This window comes from Simochromis diagramma, unplaced genomic scaffold (genome assembly GCF_900408965.1).
Source record: "Simochromis diagramma unplaced genomic scaffold, fSimDia1.1 OVJJ01000596.1, whole genome shotgun sequence".
NCBI classification, from domain to species: Eukaryota; Metazoa; Chordata; class Actinopteri; order Cichliformes; family Cichlidae; genus Simochromis; species Simochromis diagramma.
In genome coordinates this window covers 12051252-12070561 of record NW_024387245.1, presented here as the reverse complement: position 1 = coordinate 12070561, position 19310 = coordinate 12051252, and the positions used below count along the sequence as shown (strand labels likewise).

Below are 19310 nucleotides of genomic sequence, written 5' to 3'. Positions count from 1 at the left end.
ACGTGCAATTCTAATAAGCTTGTTTCCACCGCTGAAAAATAAGATAAAATGTAAAAAAAAAATAGTTATTATCTTAAAATGTTAACTAAATAGCTTGAAATTTCAAGCTATTCAATCAGTTTTTTTTCTTTTTCTCCTTTTTCCCTAGTGCGAGGAAAGTACAGAGTTAATTCAAAATTTGGGGTTATTGTTGCAAATTTTTTAATTTCATAACTCGAAACTGTTAAGTCATATTTTTTTCTCTTTGAGTTACTCAATTTCTTTGAGATAACTCCAAATATCGACTCACCTCTCCCCGGCATCATTTTATTTTTATTTTCTACTTCTTTTTTTTCACTGGGAGAAACAAGGGTCCGTAAAACGTAGCTCAGTCGAAATTATAGGTTAACTCAAAATCTTGACTTACCAACTTAAAGCGCTGAGAACATTTTGGGATAATAACTCCGAATTTGAACTTACCTCTGCCTGGCATCATTTTTATTTATTTATTTAAAAAAAAAAAAATCAATGGCGGAAACAAGCCTCCGTTAAGCGTAGCTAAGCTGAATTTTCCGGTTATTTCTCAAAATTTCAACTTAACATCTCGAATTTCCAAATACTTCCTCAATTTTCGAGTTATTTACTCATACGGTTGAGTAAGTACCGGCAAAATGTGACTTTAGCCATTTTTTCAAAAAATGTATGTATTTATTTATATTGGCAGAAACAAGCTAACATATATAACTCCGTAGTTACACTATTATCGCTGACTAATTAATAATGAGTAGCACCATGTTTTTAAAGCAAACGCTCAGCAGCGGATGTTTCCATGGGAGCGCGCAGACTTATGGGTAATGCAAGGTGCAGGCGGTACAGCGGCACGCTGAAGAACGACAAGAAATTGCTTCCGCAGTTCAGTTAGCAGGCGAGGTTAAATGCTGTGTAAGTGTACGCTGTCGGAATCTCCTTTTTTAAGTAACAGAGTGTTTTTGCTAAGTGTCGCAGTATGAGTCTGAACGAGCATTCCCTGCAAGCGCTGTCCTGGAGAAAGCTGTACCTGAGTCGAGCTAAACTGAAGGCTTCCAGTCGGACCTCGGCTCTGCTGTCTGGATTTGCTATGGTAACACGGTCTCCTGGCAAGCACTGGCACTGTTCCGAATCTGTTAGAGGACATTACTGACCTGTGTTGTAACGTTGTGTTTCCTGTTTCCTTCCGTCTTCTCAGGTGGCTATGGTAGAAGTGCAGCTGGACAACAGCTACCCCTACCCACCTGCCCTCCTTATTGCCTTCAGTGCCTGCACCACTGTGCTCGTAGCCGTTCACCTGTTCGCTCTGATGGTCAGCACCTGCATTTTACCCAACATAGAGGCCGTGAGCAACGTCCACAATCTCAACTCGGTGAAGGAGTCCCCACATGAGCGAATGCACCGGCACATTGAGCTGGCGTGGGCGTTTTCCACAGTCATTGGTACTTTGCTCTTCCTGGCAGAGGTGGTTCTACTCTGCTGGGTTAAGTTTTTGCCCATCAAGCCCAACAAATCCAGCAACAGCACAGTTTCCTCCGGAGTGGCTGCTGCCATTACCTCCACCTCCATCATGGTGCCCTTTGGTTTGGTTTTCATAGTCTTCGCTGTGCATTTCTATCGCTCCTTAGTGAGCCACAAGACTGACAGACAGTTTGAGGAGCTGGAGGAGCTCTCCAACCTCACCAGGCTACAGAATGAGCTTGATAACAGAGGAGAATCTTCCATCTTGCAGTCGCCAAGCTCACATTTCCCATAGTCGGGTCCAGCTGATGCACATCTGTGTTGGAACTCGTGACCCCTTTGGGAATTCTCCAAGTCAGAAGCCTCGTTATTGGCTTCTATGGTTTTTACAGGAATGAAGATTAATCTCACTCTTTATTGTGAAACTTATTTTGTGAAGAACAGTTGTATTTTTTAGAAAACACACTTGATTGACTGTGAACTCGTATATCCGCCGTGCTGCATGTAGCTTGAAATCGGAAAGTCTTAACAGTGGTAGCTGCCTCACTGATCTCCAACGGTATGGGAGAGATGTCTGAACAGTAACCTGGAATCCTGTCTGTTGCTGCCTGCTGTATTTATTTAACAGTCTGTCAGTGAATACTTCATTTGTTTATGTATATTACCTTGTGAACCACGTGTATTTAACCCTTTATTTACATGGTCTTATTGTTTTTGTTTTTTTAAATGTTCACCATTTGCATTCAGAATGCGCTCCATTTGTGTCGACTAATCAGCTGCACAACTTACAGTACAACTTCAGTATGTTTTACTGTCTCGTTTTGCACAGGCTGTGGTGTTCAAATAAACACCTTTTCACAAAGTGATGTTAAAAGTTAACGATCATAGCAAAAATCAAAAAACGTGACTGCGTGTGGAGAGTCTGGTTTGGGCTTCGTGAGGATGCTGACTTGCCAATAGATAGATGTTCTGTCCTTATATTACACAGACTTTGCACTATGGAGCTGGCAGGATAAAGAGCCTCTAATGTCAGAGCAAGCCAGACATTTGTGTTATCACACACTAGATTATCTAGAAAATTATGCAGTATATGTATGAAAAAGAGCTTAGTCCTATCTGTTTGCCTTAGACTGCTGACATTTTTATACACACTAACACAGCTTTATAATCTCATTGGGATCTCTGCTGGAAACTTAATGTTAATATTAATTGTTAGTGCTGTATTTTGAAGAGTCTGAGCACTCACATATTCTGAACTGGCATTTTGCCTTTGTGATTCAGTCTTGAAGTACATACTGTGAGCTTTCCAATTGTGTTTTTAACATAAAAAGTGATTATTTTGAATTAAGAGTCTATGTGAGGCTGTAGTTCAAATGTGGTCAGAGATGTGTTTACTTAAGCAGCTGGAACATTGATAGATGGCCATAATCCAGTTGCTAGTGAATTCTAAAAAATTAAAATATAATGAAAAAGTTTTTTGTTTTTTTGTATTTCTAAAGGGGAAAACATATTACACTTAGAGTGACATTTTAAGCATTTTTTTGTTTTAATTTTGATGAGTATGGCTTGTAGCTCATGAAAATCTGAAATCCAGTCTCCTGAGTTGGCTGACCACTTGCACACAGTAACGGCAGAGTCAGCACACCTTGTAGTAGAATGCTTGGCTCTGTGGGAAGGGGCTGAGTCCTGCTGGAAAAGAAAATTGGCATCTCCTTAAAGCTTGTCAGCAGATGGAAGCATGCAGAACACTGGAAAACCCTGGCAGACATCTGTGTTGATTTTGGAGTTGATGTAAAACACAGGGGACACACCAAAACAGCGGCAGATAATACAGCACCCCAAATCACCACAGACTGCAGAAACTTCACACTGGACTTCAGACACTATGGAGTCTGCGCTTCTCAGTTCTTCCTCCAAACCTCTAAGACTGTAATTTGCAAACAAAATGCAACATTTGCTTTCGTCTTAAAAGAGAACTTTGGACCGCTGAGTAAATTCAGTTCTTCATCTTTAGCCGAGGTAAGACATTTGTGATGTCTCTGCTTCAGGAGTGCCTGAATATCACTTCCTGAGTCAGCTGTTTTTGACAATCCTCTCAAAGCTGTGATTATCTTTTTTGCACCCTTTCTTGCCACACTAGCAGTCAACTTTTTAAATCCTGTGATGCAGCACTCTCGAGAACAGCCAGCCTTTTCAGCAATGACTTCCTGTGTTCATGCGCAGTGATGATCATCATCATCTAGTCAACTGTCAAGTCAGCAGTCTTCCACATGATTGTGGTTGGTGGTATTGAACTAAACCGTGAGATACACTGTATTTATACTGTTTGAATAGTAATTTACTCAAACTCTAAATTAAATATTCTAATAATTTTAGATACAGGATTCTTGATTTTCATCTATATTCCATAATCACCAAAATTAAGAAAAAAAAGAAATGTAGTGAAATATATCACTGCATGTGCGATGAATATAGAATAATATGAAATTTTATCTTTTTGTATTTCTTTGAGAAGCAGTAGTATTTTTCAAGGTTTAGATGTGGTAAACATAGCAAAATATCATCCTCTTACAGACTGGTTGTTAGGACTAGTGTTTTATTCTTAGGACAACTACACAAACTATAAACAGAACAAAGCGGCTTGTGTGTTAGTTACAAGTTCACAAGGATTTACACACTCAAGGCTAATGTGTGATCAGACACCATATGACAAACAGATGGATGTGTAATACTGAATTTATCATATGACAATCTCTTTCAATTGTGTGCTCATATTTTTATGAAGTCATCCAATATAATGTTTTCAATCTTAAGAGGGATATATATATATGTATATAAAATCTGATGAGGCATTTTTTTCCTTTATGATCTATTATCTAAACACTTTTAATTGGCATTGGCAACAGATAAATTTGTCACATTAATGGATGATTAAAGGATTTTGCCCCTCTGACAAGGACAAATAATCTGTGACAAAATGGATACATGCTGAGAACCCATTATGCTTTTTTTTTTTTTTTATTCTTTATCAGCAAGCATGCAGTGAAGTGGAAACTTGCTCTCAATCCTCTTGTTGTTTATCAGAACCGGCCAAGGTAAGCTGATTCGGCTTCCCTTAAAACCAGCTGAGTATCGATCAGGTGTACCTGAAAATAGAAGATAAGTGCATGCTTTCATGCACAGTAGTACAAATGGAACAGGGCTTTGTTGTCAGTGCTCATATGATTATGTCATGTAAGCAGTGTAATGTAATTAGTCGTGTAATTTAATTTTGATCCATGGCTGTAACAGTCAGAAGCAACGCTGTACCTTTGGAATCTGATATTTTGCAGGCATTGGTGCGCCATCTCTCCCAAAATCAGACAGGGTCCCACATTTTGGCACTCCATCCACCCAAAGGCCTTCATAAAGCTGGCCTTTGTCACAGTAGTAGAACTTTCCACGACCATCCTTCTTCCCCTCTCGCCAGCTACCTTCATACCTGTTTCCATTTGCTTAAACAAAAATTTGAAAGTTGCATTATAACATCCAAATTATAATCTAGTTTTGATTCACATGCATGTATAGAAAATTTTCTCTTACAAAATATAAAGATTCCTTCTCCATGATTCTTATCCTTCAGCCACTTGCCCTCATAGATGTCTCCATTTGCATAGTATATCCTTCCCCAGCCACTCCGTTGGTCCTCGCTCCACTCCCCCTCGTACACTGATGAGTTTTTGTAAAAGTATGTGCCGTACCCCTGAGAAGCCGGACAAGTACATCACTGACCATACATACCGATATGTCTTGTAGCGTGCATGTGAAACATTATGGCAGATACATACATGCTTCTTTCCATCTGTCCATTCACCACAGTACTTCTTCACATACTTCTTTGATTCTGGGAGTAAAATGCTGTAGGTACCATACCCGTCACGTTTTCCGAATTTCCACTCTCCATTATAAATGGCACCAGACTTCTTCCAAACCTGATTTCCCTTGCCTTATAAAAATAAATAAACAAACAAGCAAACATGACAGCTGCACTATACTTCGAACCTCTCAGGAGTTGAGTGGAAGCTGACGACAAACTATATCTCACCATGCTTCTTATTGTTCTGCCACTCCCCGGTGTATTCGTTTCCACTGGCTGAGAAAACTGTGTGTCGTAGTCCACATTTCTGTGATTTAATGTCCAGCAGTGTTGACAATGGGGGACTAGTTGGAGGTCTTTTGAGAAATGGCATTGCTAGTTGTAGCTTGATGAAACCTGTAAGCATTAGAATGAAATTTAAAAAAACAAATACATGTTTGCTGTCTTTCTGCCACTGAAAATGAAAACAAATATTTTTATTTGTATTTTTTGCCACCCATAAGTCAAAATTTAAAGTTATTGTCTCAAAATCTGACTTAATAACTCAAACTTTAAAATTATTTTGTCATGTTTGAGTTAGTAAATTGATATTTTATTTTTTGAGATACCTAACATACATTGTTGACTTGATAGATGTCAAAAAAAAAAGTTTTGTTGGTGGCACAAACAAGCTTCCATACCCATTAAGCAGTACATATCACCAAATTCATACAACAACAACAACAACAACAAAACACTGCCCTTCTTTGAGGTTTTAATTAGGAATTGACAGTATTTTAAACACACTCGCGACACTTTTCCATGATGTCTAATTGTATATCAAAACTGTATTTTCTAATTCAGAATATGAAAAGTAGCCACAAGGTAATCTAAGGAAACTAGTTAAGCTCTCCAGCTTAGTTAGCATTACAAGTAAAATTGAAACGTGGAAAAGCAAAATAGCAAAGTAGTTGTACCTTCGCGGAGTTTCCAAGCGGATAACTTACTGAAACTGAATCCGCTTGCAAACTTTGCCAAACAAAAGCCATTAATTTACCGAAGAAATCAAGAAAACATGTTACACGACTAGCCGTACAGAGCTTCCCTGCTGACCAGCAGCAGCAGGCGAGCAAGTTTGTATGCTGTATCCTAGCAACAGCAATGTGTACAGTTATTGGTGACTTATAAATGTAATTGGGAGACCATTTAAAAATTCGAGTTTAACATGTTTGGGTGTCATTTTTAATCCACAAGTCATGTTTTATTTATCTGCCGTTAGTTTTTTTTATTTACTGTTTGATGGCTTCAACCGTGGTTAAACCACAGCGTTTGGTCATGACGGCGGTTTACGAAGTGCGCATGCTTCGCACAAGACAGTTAAAACTCGCCTGAGTGGCCGGAGCAGGAGCAGCCTGTGGGTGAAAAGCCTTGTGAAAGAGTCTTCTTCGCCGAATAAGCTACAACACTGCAATGTCCAAGCCGAGGTTTCAGGCGGAGTGGGAGGAAATTGATGGGGAATATCAACAATTACAGGTGACTGAAAACTCTTAAACGAGTATAGTATAATTTGTGCTAGGTTGGTAGGAGTAGCGTGCCGTCGAGGACATGCAGGGTTCTGTAGCAGTTTGTCTAGCTCTTTCCTATTCGCCATTCATTCTCAGGTCATCCGTAAACCGAGCATCGAGCCAATAAGTGCGCTGTTGGCAGCAGTATCCGAGGGATGCAATATATTTGCCGTGCGTTTTATAATTTTTCTGACTTTACTGTAACATCGCTGTGTTGTAGCCGCTAACATTAGCAATAGTCTTCTTAGGGCTAAGGTGCTTTGCTGCTAATAAGCAGATACAGTAACTTAGCTAACCGCACACTGCATTGTTGTGCTATTGACTAATGTTAAATCATTGCTACCGAAGTTGAGATAGAGGTTAAAGTGGCTTCACAAATTAGTTTCTGGGTCTTTGGCTTGGGTGATTTATTTAGGAGTCCTTGGGGACATCAGCAGCCATCGTGAAGTTGACACGCTAGCTCACGTTAGCCATAGTTTGCTAACTTTGAACAACATGAAGATAAGAAACTGTATTGTTCACCTAAAATCTCTGATTCTGAGACACCTCACAGTTTGTGCACACGTGGATCTGAAACTGAGCAGAAACCGCCTCCCGTTCATATTATAGCTTTTATATTTCAGCTTTATTTACATCTTTCAAACAGCTGCAGTTCTGTAGAGAATGTTAAAACACATATTTTGACTAAACTTTTACAACTATAAACAAATGTGTAAACAAATTTTGAAACGATAAAAGAAAAATGTCGTAAAGCTTTAACACGTACAGAAATATTGAGCCCACTTCAATTAAAAAACATAAGTCAAGGGGTTTTTTAAATTGCCACTGAGGTGGAGTCATTCACCTTCAGACACTGGGGCCACGATGGCTAAAAGCTGATTCCTCCTGTGTGTATAGATCTTGGGACCAGGAGGCCAGCTGCATAGCATCTGACTTATCTGTTTATCTGTATATGATGATTATGTGATCTCTGAGAGAGAGACTGGTGCCAGACCCATAGAAGAATTTAAAACAGATTTTGCATCGTTTTCGTGTCAGTTTGAATGGACGTGTACTTAGATCGTGTGCTCAGTACTGGCTGACTGGTATAACCCATTCTTTTAACAGGCCATGTGCACCTCATCATAACTGATGTCAGAAAATGATCATGTGATAAAACAAAGAATGCTGAAACACAACAAATGAGAGCTGCATGTAGATTGCTTTCTTTTACCTATTAATTGCTGGGGAGTTCTCCCTACTTTTTGTAGTGTCGCTAACTTTGAATTATTTCATCATAAGGACACTCATAGGACAAGTATTAAACAATTACTGTGCTCTGCTGAAGAGATCAGTCCTGCTTTTGTGATGGTGTGCTGGATGGATGGAGGTACAACAAAGGGGGTTGAACTGGCTCTAAGGGGGATAGGAATCTGACCCCTGATTAGCAAACTTGCATGTAGTTTACATGTATGACAATATGATCCGCTTACGGGGACTGTTTCACTGAAGAACAGAGTATTAAAGGCTCAAAGATTCAGAGGATAGTGAGTCACTCTCAGCATGAATGGATGAATGAACTTTTTATTGTCATTATACATAGGCAAACTTTCATTGTACTTTCTCTTAGGATTAAAATGACAATAAATGAACAGAATGAATAAATAGGATTAATAAAACTGGGTATGTAATTAATGATAAAAGAACTTAAACTTAGAAGCATGACTATATATGGGTGTGTCATCAGTTTTCAGTGTTGTTTGAACTGCAGTTCATATTTCCAAATGATATAATTTACTTTTAATTAATTTATAATTCTTATTGAAGCTGTCAGGTAAAAGACAGACGCAGTAGCTGTAATTTAAAAATGTGTGTGTGTGTGTGTATATATATCAGATGCTTCATGCTTTTTGATGGGGACAAAGTGATGACAGTGTAGCTACGAACGCAAGTAAACCTGAGTATTTATTTTACTAAAAAATCTTGTGGAATTTGTGGTTTGTCTTCATACAGAAAGGTTGGACAGTTTTTCCACTACTGCTGAAAGAGACTATGAGCCAAAAGTTTCATCTTTTGTTGTTTTGTTTGTTTTTTAAAGCTTGGCAAAGACTTGTGTGGGATAATAATGCATTTTTATTCTATCAAACAAGGTTTTCAAGGGAATATGACAAATTTCAGTTGAAGTTAATCTGTAAACACCCACTGGCTTTTCTTAGTATTTGTATTTAGATTCAGTTGTGGCTGTATTTATCTTTAAGTCCTAGCTGGTTGTGCTTAATCCTTATTTCTGCATTTCAGCAGATGTTTCTAACCAGACATGTATTTAATTTATTCACAGGAAACTCACAAAATATACAGACAAAAACTAGAAGAGCTCACCAGTCTTCAAGCAACTTGCAGCAACGCCATCAGTAAACAGAGGAAATGTCTGAAAGACTTGAGGCACAGTTTAACCAAGTAAGTACACCTGCTATAAAAGTAGTCAAGCAAGTAGTCGACGGTTTCCCACGACTAAAATAAGCACTTAAATGATCTGGTTTTGATTTCGGTGATATCATGGAGAGTGAAAAGTATCCTTCGTCTTTTCTCTTTTTGCCCTTCTGCTTTCCTTACAGGTGCGCACAGACGTGTGACGAGAAAGAGCTGAAACTAATAACTGACATCAAAACACAAATAAAAGATAAAGAAAATGTTTTCTTTGACATGGAAGCATATTTGCCAAAGAAAAATGGGTGAGTACTATTTGTTGTTAGTGAGAGATCTGCTGTAATCACTAAGCTTTATTTCATTAACTTGCATGCTTTTCATTTCCAGACTATACTTGAATTTGGTCCTGGGCAACGTGAATGTAACCCTTCTCAGCAACCAGGCAAAGTATGTGTCACCTTTTAGCCTCAGAAGCAGGTTCACGGTGTGGGTTCAGATTGTTTTTTATGTCAGTCTCTTATCATCTCTTTCTTCCGTTTATGTACACAGATTTGCCTACAAAGATGAGTATGAGAAGTTCAAGCTTTACATGACAATAATCCTGATGTTCGGAGCAATAACCTGCCTCTTCTTTCTAAACTGTCGGTGAGATAACCTCCCTCCCCTCGAAGCATGACTGGTGGTATTATTTTATTAAGGATTGGCTTCTTATTTATTTGTTTTCTGCCTTGTTTAGAGTCACTGATGAAATCTTCAACTTTTTGTTGGTGTGGTACTACTGCACATTGACCATAAGGGAAAGCATCCTCATAAACAACGGCTCCAGGTGTGTTGCTACTATCGGAGCATTTATCCTTTAGTGGGTTATTTTTAAATTAAAGCCTTTGTCTATGGAAGATTTTTAGTTGGGAAAATTTTCAAGTTCCTCCTTTTTTCTTTTCAGGATCAAAGGGTGGTGGGTGTCTCACCATTATGTCTCCACCTTCTTGTCAGGTGTTATGCTGACATGGTGAGATATTGTCTTTGTTGATTCAGCATTGTGTTGTTTTTATTTTGGGAAATGTGAATGAGTTGGTCTTTTCTTTTCTCAGGCCAGAAGGACCTATGTATCAGATGTTCAGGAGCCAGTTTCTTGCCTTCTCCATCTATCAAAGTAAGATGAATCCATGAGATTAATTCATTTACTTAGTGGTGCTAAATTAGCTTATTTATTTACACTCACTGGCCACTTTATTAGATACAGATGTTAGTACCAAGTTGGGAACCCTTTTGCGTTCAGATCAGAATTCTTCATGACATGTAAGATTCAATATGGTCCTCGAAACATTTGCTCCATATTGACAGTTGCTGCAGATTTGTCAGCTGCACATATGTGATGCAAAACTCCAGTTCCAATAAATCAAAGGTCCTCTATTAGACTGAGATCTGATGACTTTGGAGGTAATCTGAGTAGAGTGAACTCTTTGTAATTTTTAAGAAACCAGTTTGAGGTTATTTGAGCTTTCACATGGGGTGTTGTCTCGTTTTTGGACCATTTTCTGTAAACTCTAGAGATGGTTATGTGGGCAAAATCAGAGCAGCTGAGTAGTTTATGAAATATTCAGACAAGCTCGTCTGGCAGAAACAACCATCCCACAGTCAAAGTCTCTTAAATCTCTCACCTTTCCTCATTCTGCTGCTCAGAACCTCAGCAGGTATTCTTCTGTTTTTCCAACTCCCCTTCCTGCGCTTCTTTAAAAGCAACAGTTCAAGATTTAATAGTTCAAAGTCCAACATAAACAGCTCAGTTACATCATGACAGCAGAGCAATCTGGGCACACCACTGAAAAGTATAGATGAAGTACAGTACTGAAAGTACTTAGGGTTGACTTAAACCTCAGTTTAAAAAAAGGGGTTTTAAGCATGAAAGCCTTTCCTGTTTGTTATAAGGAACCTCATAACAAATAATGCATTTCACATGGTTTTCTGTTGTTTTGTCAAACATTGCCACACTTCATCACATTTGAGGCACCATGCTGTTGCAGTACCAAATAAATGACTACCAATTGCATCAATAGTTGGCAATACGGGTGTCTTCCTGGAGACGGAGACAAATATATTTTGATTATTTGCGGAAGTAAACAAAAAGAAATGTTAAAAAGCAAATTGTCAGACTGGAGGTGCTTCTATCACATTTTATTTGGCTTTTGTGATATTTAAGGGATGAAAATAATATTTTCTGCCCTTCAGCCAATTATTGCATAAAACTGTGCATGGAGAGAGAAGATGCACTTGAGCTTAAGGTCTAAAATCTGGGATTTCAATATTTAAAAAAAAAAAAAAAAAAAAAAGAGAGAGAGAGAGACACACACACATTCTGTAAATCAAAGCTCTAGTTGAGGACCCAGAGGGGGTAAAACAAACTTCAGATGCTTTCATCACTATTTTCCCTCGAATGTTCCCATGTCAGACGCTGACATGCAGTCACACTGTGGTGTGATGTCACACTGTGGTGTGATGCCACACTGTGCCAGAAGAGGGCAAGGTCAGGTCACTTGCAAAACCAAATTTGTTACATAACCCCCCAATAAAACGAAAACTTTGAATGACTTCAGGATGGGGCAGCACTTAAAGGTGATGACTTACAAGTTTGTACTACAAAGAAATACAGTAATTAGAAAGTCATGTCACAGTATCTCATGTTCACAATGATGTTGGAAAAACTGGATTTGAATACTTTTCCTTTCCATTTGTAGGCAGCTAAGATTTATTAGTGTGTGTCTGCAACTGCTCTTGCAAACGTGTCTCTTTGTATTATGTGTCTGTATACTTACTCTTAAACCGTACAAGTCATTGGATGGAGCCATACAACTGGATTGAGCTGAGGTACACAAATAAAAAGCCGCCAGTGAAGAGCTTGATTAAATCTTTGTTGTAGTCTGGGATTAGACTTGAAAACTTATTTGCAAAACTTGCTGTAAATGTCTGTAAAAAGGTTCTTGGTGAGAACCTTTTTAAATAAGAGCTTTAATAATACAGATGATTTAAAGTTGATAGTTGGATTTAATAAGGTTGTAGAAAGGCCTAAAAACTAACCGGACTATAACAAAGAGCAGTTTATTTAACAGTGATGGAAAATGATGAGATTGTAGCTGCTTTGTTAAGCAGTTTGTGGAAATATGTCTTCCCCTGAGTATAGAAGGGAAGTCATGTGACACACTGGCGGTTGTACTTGTTGCTCTGTATATCATATGCAGACTCATGAGGTGTCAACTCTGAGGGTGCTCTCTGGTCAGGGTTTTGGATGACAAGTCAAATGTTTGAAAGCGTAATAATTAAAAAAAAAAAAAAAAAAAATCTGCCTGACAGATTCAACCGAATGTAGAACTTGTGGTTTTGAGCCAAACTTCACATGGAGAGCTGCAGTTTGTTGATTGTTATTGTTGCCATCAGTGCTCTACAATAAGAACGTGGTTATAAAGTGCAGCGATGAATAATTATTTTTAATCTTTTTGTTCCTCCAGGCTTTGTTCAGTTCCTTCAGTACTACTACCAGAGCGGCTGCTTATACAGGCTGCGAGCTTTGGGAGAGAGAAATCAGCTGGACCTCACAGTGGGTAAGCTATTTTTGATGATAACCATTTCAGTTGTTTGAGTCATCTGCAACATCATGTCTGGGTGGGGGAAATGGGGGGGAAAGGTGAGAGATGGGGGCAGTTGTTAACATCAGCGTGCAGGGTCACAGATGTCCCAACACGCTGGAGCACCGATGACACAGATCTGCTTCCTCAAACATCTCAAACGTCAAGCTGTTGAGCAGTGAAATCAGAGTGAGAGCACTCCAACAAAACAAAACATGACAAGTGACTGTTTTTCTGTCTCTGCAGAGGGATTTCAATCTTGGATGTGGAGGGGACTCACGTTTCTTTTGCCTTTTCTATTTTTTGGCCATGTAAGTTTTCACGTTTTTCTACTTGTATCCAATATAAAACTTCTATTGCTCGATTGCACTTTTCAGGAGGACTGCACAAGATCCTCACTGGGCATTAAGAGCATAAAATGGCCTGGCGTTTTTTAAAAGAAACATGTGTCTGTGCAGCAACATCATGAAAGATGATGCCTCCTCTTCTTTCACAGTTTTGGCAGCTGTACAACTCTGTGACCTTGTTCCGCTTGGCAAGCCATGAGGATTGTAAGGAGTGGCAGGTAAGGATCGCATTTGCAGTTCAAGTGCTTAAATGTCAAACGGACATGTTGAAGCAGAGCTCAAAGATAATTTTATGTAAGAGGAAAATGTTTGAGACGCTTCTTTTGGATCTCATTTGTACATTCCTCATGTATATTTGGTAGCAGTATAAGCTAAGGCCACATTTGGGGTCGTATTCAGAGTTATATTTACAAATTCTGACCCTACCATCAGAGTCTCATCATCCGTCTCATTTCCTCTAATCTCTGACATGAAGGCTTTTTAACCTAGAGAAGTGCCGCTCACTGAATATTCTCGGTTTTCGGACCATTCTCTGTAAACCCCAGAGATTGTTGTGCGGGAAAGTCCCAGTCTGACACTAATAACTGTGCGATGTTCAGTGTCGCCTACAATCTGTTGAACTTTGCTCGCGCTGTGCCTGCACTTTCCTCATCACAGCAAGAATCGTCTGCGAACACAAGTGTTAGGAAATGATGCGTTTTAGAACAGTCGTCTTCATTTTCGTGTCCTGTTTGAAAGGCACACAGCTGCACATGCCATGACTTGTAACCCTTTTTTTCTTCTTTTAGGTATTCATGCTGGCTCTAACATTTCTCGTCCTGTTCCTGGGAAACTTTCTCACCACGGTAAAAGTCGTCCACCAAAAAGTTCAGAAAAACCCGGAGAAGGTCCAAAAAACTGACTGAGAATAACCTCAGTGAGGCATCTTCAATGGCCAGTCATTTTGAAGTAACACGCACAATCGCTTGATGGACTGAACAGAGTGTGATCAGGTCGAGAGACGACGAGGCTGAAGCCACCGTTTTCTCTCGGGCAGCAGCGTCCGGCCAAAGTTTCTGACAAATATGTTTTTACATATGTATGACTGTGTTGATGTTCATATGGGCACATCACGAAGTGACGTTCACCTGATAGATTAGTCTCTTTAACGTGTGTGTGTGTGTGTGTGTGTGTGTGTGTGTGTGTGTGTGTGTGTGTGTGTGTGTGGAAAGAGTGCGTTTATTTGGGTGTTTGTGTCTGTGCATGAACCTTAGCGGACAGCCTCTGTTCAAATCATATGCAAGTAATGAGGGAAGGTAGCATCGTTTAACAGAACAGAAAATAGTTTGCCTTTGAAGACCTAACGTCTGTCACGCACATGCTTCATACTTCTGTGAAGTAATGATGATCAAAACGTCTCCCAAAAAAATTGATCACTTTCAGTTTGAGGCTGTACTTCACCACCTTCTTTTTGTCTCATCTCCCTGTTGTGTGATATTATTTTTACTGCTAGTCTTTAGGTCCTGAAAATCTCAAATGTAGGTCCAAAGCTTAAAAAAAAGAAAAACAAAAAAAAAAAAATCAAACTGATACTTGAGTATTGAGAATTATCTGAAAGGGTGGAGGAAAAAAAAGAATCCCTCTGCTGTCTCGAGTGAGAGCAGCTGCTCTGTCTTTACTGTTACTGTTTTGTTTCCAGATGAGTTGGGACTACAAAGGGAGCACTACATTGTCTTTTTGAAAGCAGCGGTTTCAAAAGCCATAACTTATTTTTTTTTTTTTTTAATCCCAAGAAGACGCACATAACATTTAGCGACACAGTTTTTGGGGAAGATGGTTCAAATTACTGTTCTGTGAGTTCCCGTTTTGTTACATGTTGGAGAAATGTTTTGATTAAATGCTGCTATTGGCACCAGTACTGTGAGACTGATACTGAATTATGATTTTTTTTTATTTTTTTTTTTATTTTTTTAATGATTTCAATTATTTTTCTAATTCCACAGACCCATATACCCTATAATATTTGAATTAATTTATGGTGAGACCTTTCATTTTGCTTCACATAGTTTTCTCTGATGCCTTACTTTTTATTCATGGGACGGGGGGAGGGGTCAAAAAAACACCACTTGTTTTGTGAAAATGGTTTCATTGATTGTGTCATGTCTTGTGCAATCATGCTCCTGGAGAGAATCTCAGTATCTGTGTACTACTTTTTTTTTCTTTTTCTTTTTTCTTTTTTTTTTTTATTGAGGGAAATTGATCACATCTGATGTGATTAAAACACTTTGTCTTTAACACACAGAAAAATTGTACGTAGCCATTTTTCAAGAATGCAATTTGCTCCCTGAGTTTTTCATTCATGTGTCCGTTATGGTTAAATCAGCACCTGATTAAGAACAGTAACTCGTTTTTTCTTGTTCTCACAGGTGTTCACTGTATTCATTACATTGTTTCAGTCCAACCTGTGATAAAAGCCTAAATAAACTGTGCAGCCGCTCTAACGCGTTATGGTTTTTCAACTCTAGTGGGCGCTATTGGCAAAGCTAAGAGCCGTGCTTCAGACTGACGGCCACAAAACAACCTAACAGTCATGAGTTGGGGTTTTTTGTTTGTTTTTTTTTCTTCTCCTTCACTCCTTTAGATTGTAAAAGCTACATCACAATACAAACAATAACTCGGTGCCTCCAATAAATATGTTTTTGGTAAAATAACAGTACAAAAGTAGAGACAGTACAAAATTCCTCAGGAAGAAGAAAATACATAAAAATACCAGACATAACATATGAAAGTAAAACCCTCCAAAAGAGGGTGTTTCAAGCTCCACGTTGCAACTTGCAAAATTGTCTTTCCTGTTGTGTCATCACTCATTTCCTTGTAACACTGAAGGATCATGTGCAAGCCCCCAACTTTCAATCTCTGCAAGACACTGAGCACAATCTGTCTCACTGAAGAAGAGGGTTCTTGTGGCTTTTTGTCCTTTTTTAAAAAAAAAAAAAAACTTTCACAAAATGATACATTTCTTCTTCCTCTTGTTATTCCTCTGTTTTCGGTTGAAGGCCAAAGCCCTCTTCGTTGCCTCTCTGAAAACGTCTTCCACGTTCTCCTGATACTTCGCCGAGCACTCGAGGTAGAGCTCTGCGTTCATGTGCTGGCGAGTCTCCTCACCCTGGGTGAGGGGAAAAAATGAACAAAAATCAAAGCAAGTTTTAGAAAAAAGCAAGAATTAGACTGTAAAGCTGCGAAGACAACGATCAGTAAAGGAAGAAGGAAAAAAACATGTATCTGAAGGAACTCTGTAGCTTTTAGATGTGGTGATGGGTTCTGGTTAGCGTGCATGCTCTTGTATCCTGTAACATCAGTGAAAACATGTTTACAGAGATCGGTGAACGTCTGCATGGTTCGCTTCTTACTTGCATGTAAGTGACATGAGCCAGATTCATAGCCTTCAGCTTCCTGGCACACTCTTTGTCCTTCCTGAGGTCAGTCTTGCAGCCAATCAGGATGACTGGCGTGTCCCGACAGAAGTGCTTCACCTCTGGGTACCACTAGGCAAACAGAATAGGGAGTTTAACGGTGTGATACAGTACATGTCCGTTATTTCCCCTATTAGATTTTTGAATTATTTGGCATTACTCTGTTTGTTTGCAGCACTGATTGGTCCTGTATTGTAATCCTTGCTCACATGAAGGCTTGCACAACATAAGAGTTAATAATATACGAGACAATGCAAGCCAGCACCAACATACCAGGCGATTAATGATTAATCGTAAACTGGATCTTAAACAAAAAAAACGAGAACGTTTGGCGACATTCCTGTGCCTGCATGAGTAACTTGGCTCATTGTTAACGCTTATTGTAAAATAGAAAAGGATCACCTTTATCAGGACGTTCTCATAGCTGGTTGGGTTTGTGACATCAAAGCAGACTAGAACCAGATTAGCTTCTTGGTACGAAAGTGGCCTCAGTCGATCATAGTCATCCTGTCCTGAAAGGAGAAGGGCAAGAAATATGGGTTAGCCGATAAATGTAGAAGTGTGAATACGCCCATACGCTACAAAACTCTGTGTGTGCGTCTAAAGAAACAAAAGGACAAATATTCTGCTTTAAATGCAACAGTCTAAACATAAAAATGCTACAAAGTTTATGGTGGCTATAAGAAACCACATCCTGGCTTCAGTTTCCTCTGCAGCTGATGTAAGGCACCCTACAGCAGATAAGCTGACAGACCAGACTGCCGTGGCTTTTCCTGACAATGAAATGTCTTCTTAAAAAAGCTCTTCAGATAACATGGAAATGTGTTAAAACTGTCACTTTTGAGTCACGCTGACCACTTTACGAATCTAATTTTGGTACTAGCAAGTCGACGCTGTACAGCTGGCCATACGTGCTCTGTTTCAAAACATATAAAATACTGTTATTAATATATATTTAAATGGTTTGACGAAGCAAAAATACATAAAATTAGTCCATAAAATGTTTTGAGGGTCTAATCTGAGACTCTAGGTTTACTTCCAGTCAAGTTTTTGGATATTTACTTGATTGTAGGTGTTTCGTTTGGTTTATTTACCCTATAAAAAACCCTCATATTAACAGCTGCTTAGTACACTTATATTTTAGACAGTTCCTGAAATATCATGATGATGATGCTCTGACATGAGCGTCAACCTTTACTACTTCCTTCTACAGTGTTTCTCAGAGCACGAAGATAACAACCGAATTCACAAGATGGGAGTGTGGTTGAACTTTAATATCTTAAAAAGCAAAAAAATAAAAGGGTGTTTCTCTTCCTCTCGCTTGATAATCACATTAGATTAGATACAATACTTCTGTTTTATTCCACCCAGAGGACAAATAATGTGGCCTCTGAGCTAAAAAATAAACCCTGATGTCTTCTCATACAATGTGAAATTTAAGTGAAGAAAAGAACCCTGAATCACAGAGATGATCGTTGATTTTTTTTGGTCTTACCGGCTGTGTCATACAGGTTGAGCTTTATCTCTTTTCCTCCGAGAGTGATAGTCGTGGTGTATTTTTCGAACACTGAAGGTGCATACTTCTGTTTTTGACACACAAAAAAGAAAGATTTCCAACTTTAAGAGACAGTGTCATGTTTATATATTCCTTCATTTATACCGATTTGAAGTGTTTCAGAGGTGTGCCTCGTTAATCTTTGGAAAGGCAGCTTACAGTGCTGGGTGTGACAGGTTACAGTCACACATCAGAACTGCGTTCATAAATTCAGAAAGCTGTGATGAGTGAAAAGTGACATGGGAGCTCTTCTTACCTCTGGAAAATCACCTTTGGCATAAACCATCAGAAGAGATGTTTTCCCGCAGCCTCCATCTCCCACAATTACAATTTTAAGTTCATCTCCCTTTTTCGTGGTGCCGCTCCCGGCACCGTTTTGTGTCATCTCGCCTCCAAAGTGTCACGCAGGTGCTCCCTCCAGATTTAACTTAAATACATGACACAGCCTAGCGAGTCTATTTTTTGAATGGTTGAGATGATTTACAGGGAGTGTCAGGCAGAGTGAGGAACAGCCAAGCCTCATGTTTTACCAGGTAGCTCACTCTGCTCACCACTTCCTGTTCCTGTCACACTGTCTGCCTCCAATTGACCCCCCACTTCTCTCCTCTCATATTATGAGCCTGTTCACTGAAAGCATGCCGCTCTCTCGCCGAATTACACATGTGAAGCGACTGAGTCTGGCTGCTCCTACTTCCTCTACCGCAATGTGTTTGCGTATTTCATTTTCTGGGTGGGTACTCAGTCTGAAGCACTGCCCCCACTGACCGTGTGGCGTGTGTGTGCGAGGGATAACACTGAGAAATGCTCACTTTTCACGCTGATCCTACTGATGCAGGATCAGCAGGTTTTTGTTGACGCTGACAGCTGTCACTACAGAGGTTTCTAGACTCCTGCCTGTGGAGGTGTGAAGCATTGTCTTGGTGAGACTGAGTGGGTCACTGGGTGCACCCATCTAAATGTGAGCTTTTTCCAAGTAAAAAGCCTGTTTTGTAATCTTTTCCACTGTCAGGCTGGAAAGATACAACAGTTGGAACCTTAAGGAAGCATGCAAGCAGCTTGCAGG

General features: G+C 39.3%; 4 protein-coding genes across 5 annotated transcripts; 2 read left to right on the top strand and 2 right to left on the bottom strand.

Moving 5' to 3' along the window:
* Positions 1 to 245: 245 nt before the first annotated feature.
* Positions 246 to 3173, top strand: orai1b (ORAI calcium release-activated calcium modulator 1b). Its single transcript, XM_040000539.1, has 2 exons — positions 246 to 1099; positions 1205 to 3173. The coding sequence occupies exons 1-2, from the start codon at positions 986 to 988 to the stop codon at positions 1760 to 1762; spliced, it is 672 nt and encodes a 223-aa protein (XP_039856473.1). The 5' UTR covers positions 246 to 985; the 3' UTR covers positions 1763 to 3173.
* An 869-nt stretch (positions 3174 to 4042) lies between these two features.
* On the bottom strand, positions 4043 to 6458 carry morn3 (MORN repeat containing 3). Of its 2 annotated transcripts, none has more exons than XM_040000538.1 (6): positions 6310 to 6458; positions 5552 to 5719; positions 5295 to 5452; positions 5050 to 5209; positions 4777 to 4961; positions 4043 to 4613 (listed from the first exon to the last, which is right to left on the bottom strand). In XM_040000538.1, the coding sequence occupies exons 2-6, from the start codon at positions 5694 to 5696 to the stop codon at positions 4548 to 4550; spliced, it is 714 nt and encodes a 237-aa protein (XP_039856472.1). In that variant the 5' UTR covers positions 5697 to 5719; positions 6310 to 6458; the 3' UTR covers positions 4043 to 4547. The 2 variants fall into 2 exon arrangements, with proteins under 2 accessions (XP_039856472.1, XP_039856471.1); XM_040000537.1 differs by having other exon boundaries at positions 6280 to 6456.
* A 132-nt stretch (positions 6459 to 6590) lies between these two features.
* On the top strand, positions 6591 to 15330 carry tmem120b (transmembrane protein 120B). Its single transcript, XM_040000536.1, has 12 exons — positions 6591 to 6835; positions 9185 to 9303; positions 9462 to 9578; positions 9661 to 9720; positions 9823 to 9918; positions 10010 to 10099; positions 10217 to 10282; positions 10365 to 10426; positions 12777 to 12869; positions 13140 to 13204; positions 13390 to 13458; positions 14029 to 15330. The coding sequence occupies exons 1-12, from the start codon at positions 6773 to 6775 to the stop codon at positions 14143 to 14145; spliced, it is 1017 nt and encodes a 338-aa protein (XP_039856470.1). The 5' UTR covers positions 6591 to 6772; the 3' UTR covers positions 14146 to 15330.
* Positions 15331 to 15545: 215 nt separating this feature from the next.
* On the bottom strand, positions 15546 to 18658 carry rhof (ras homolog family member F). The gene is made up of 5 exons (XM_040000540.1): positions 18504 to 18658; positions 18188 to 18275; positions 17095 to 17204; positions 16630 to 16764; positions 15546 to 16385 (listed from the first exon to the last, which is right to left on the bottom strand). The coding sequence occupies exons 1-5, from the start codon at positions 18630 to 18632 to the stop codon at positions 16221 to 16223; spliced, it is 627 nt and encodes a 208-aa protein (XP_039856474.1). The 5' UTR covers positions 18633 to 18658; the 3' UTR covers positions 15546 to 16220.
* Between the last annotated feature and the right edge of the window lie 652 nt (positions 18659 to 19310).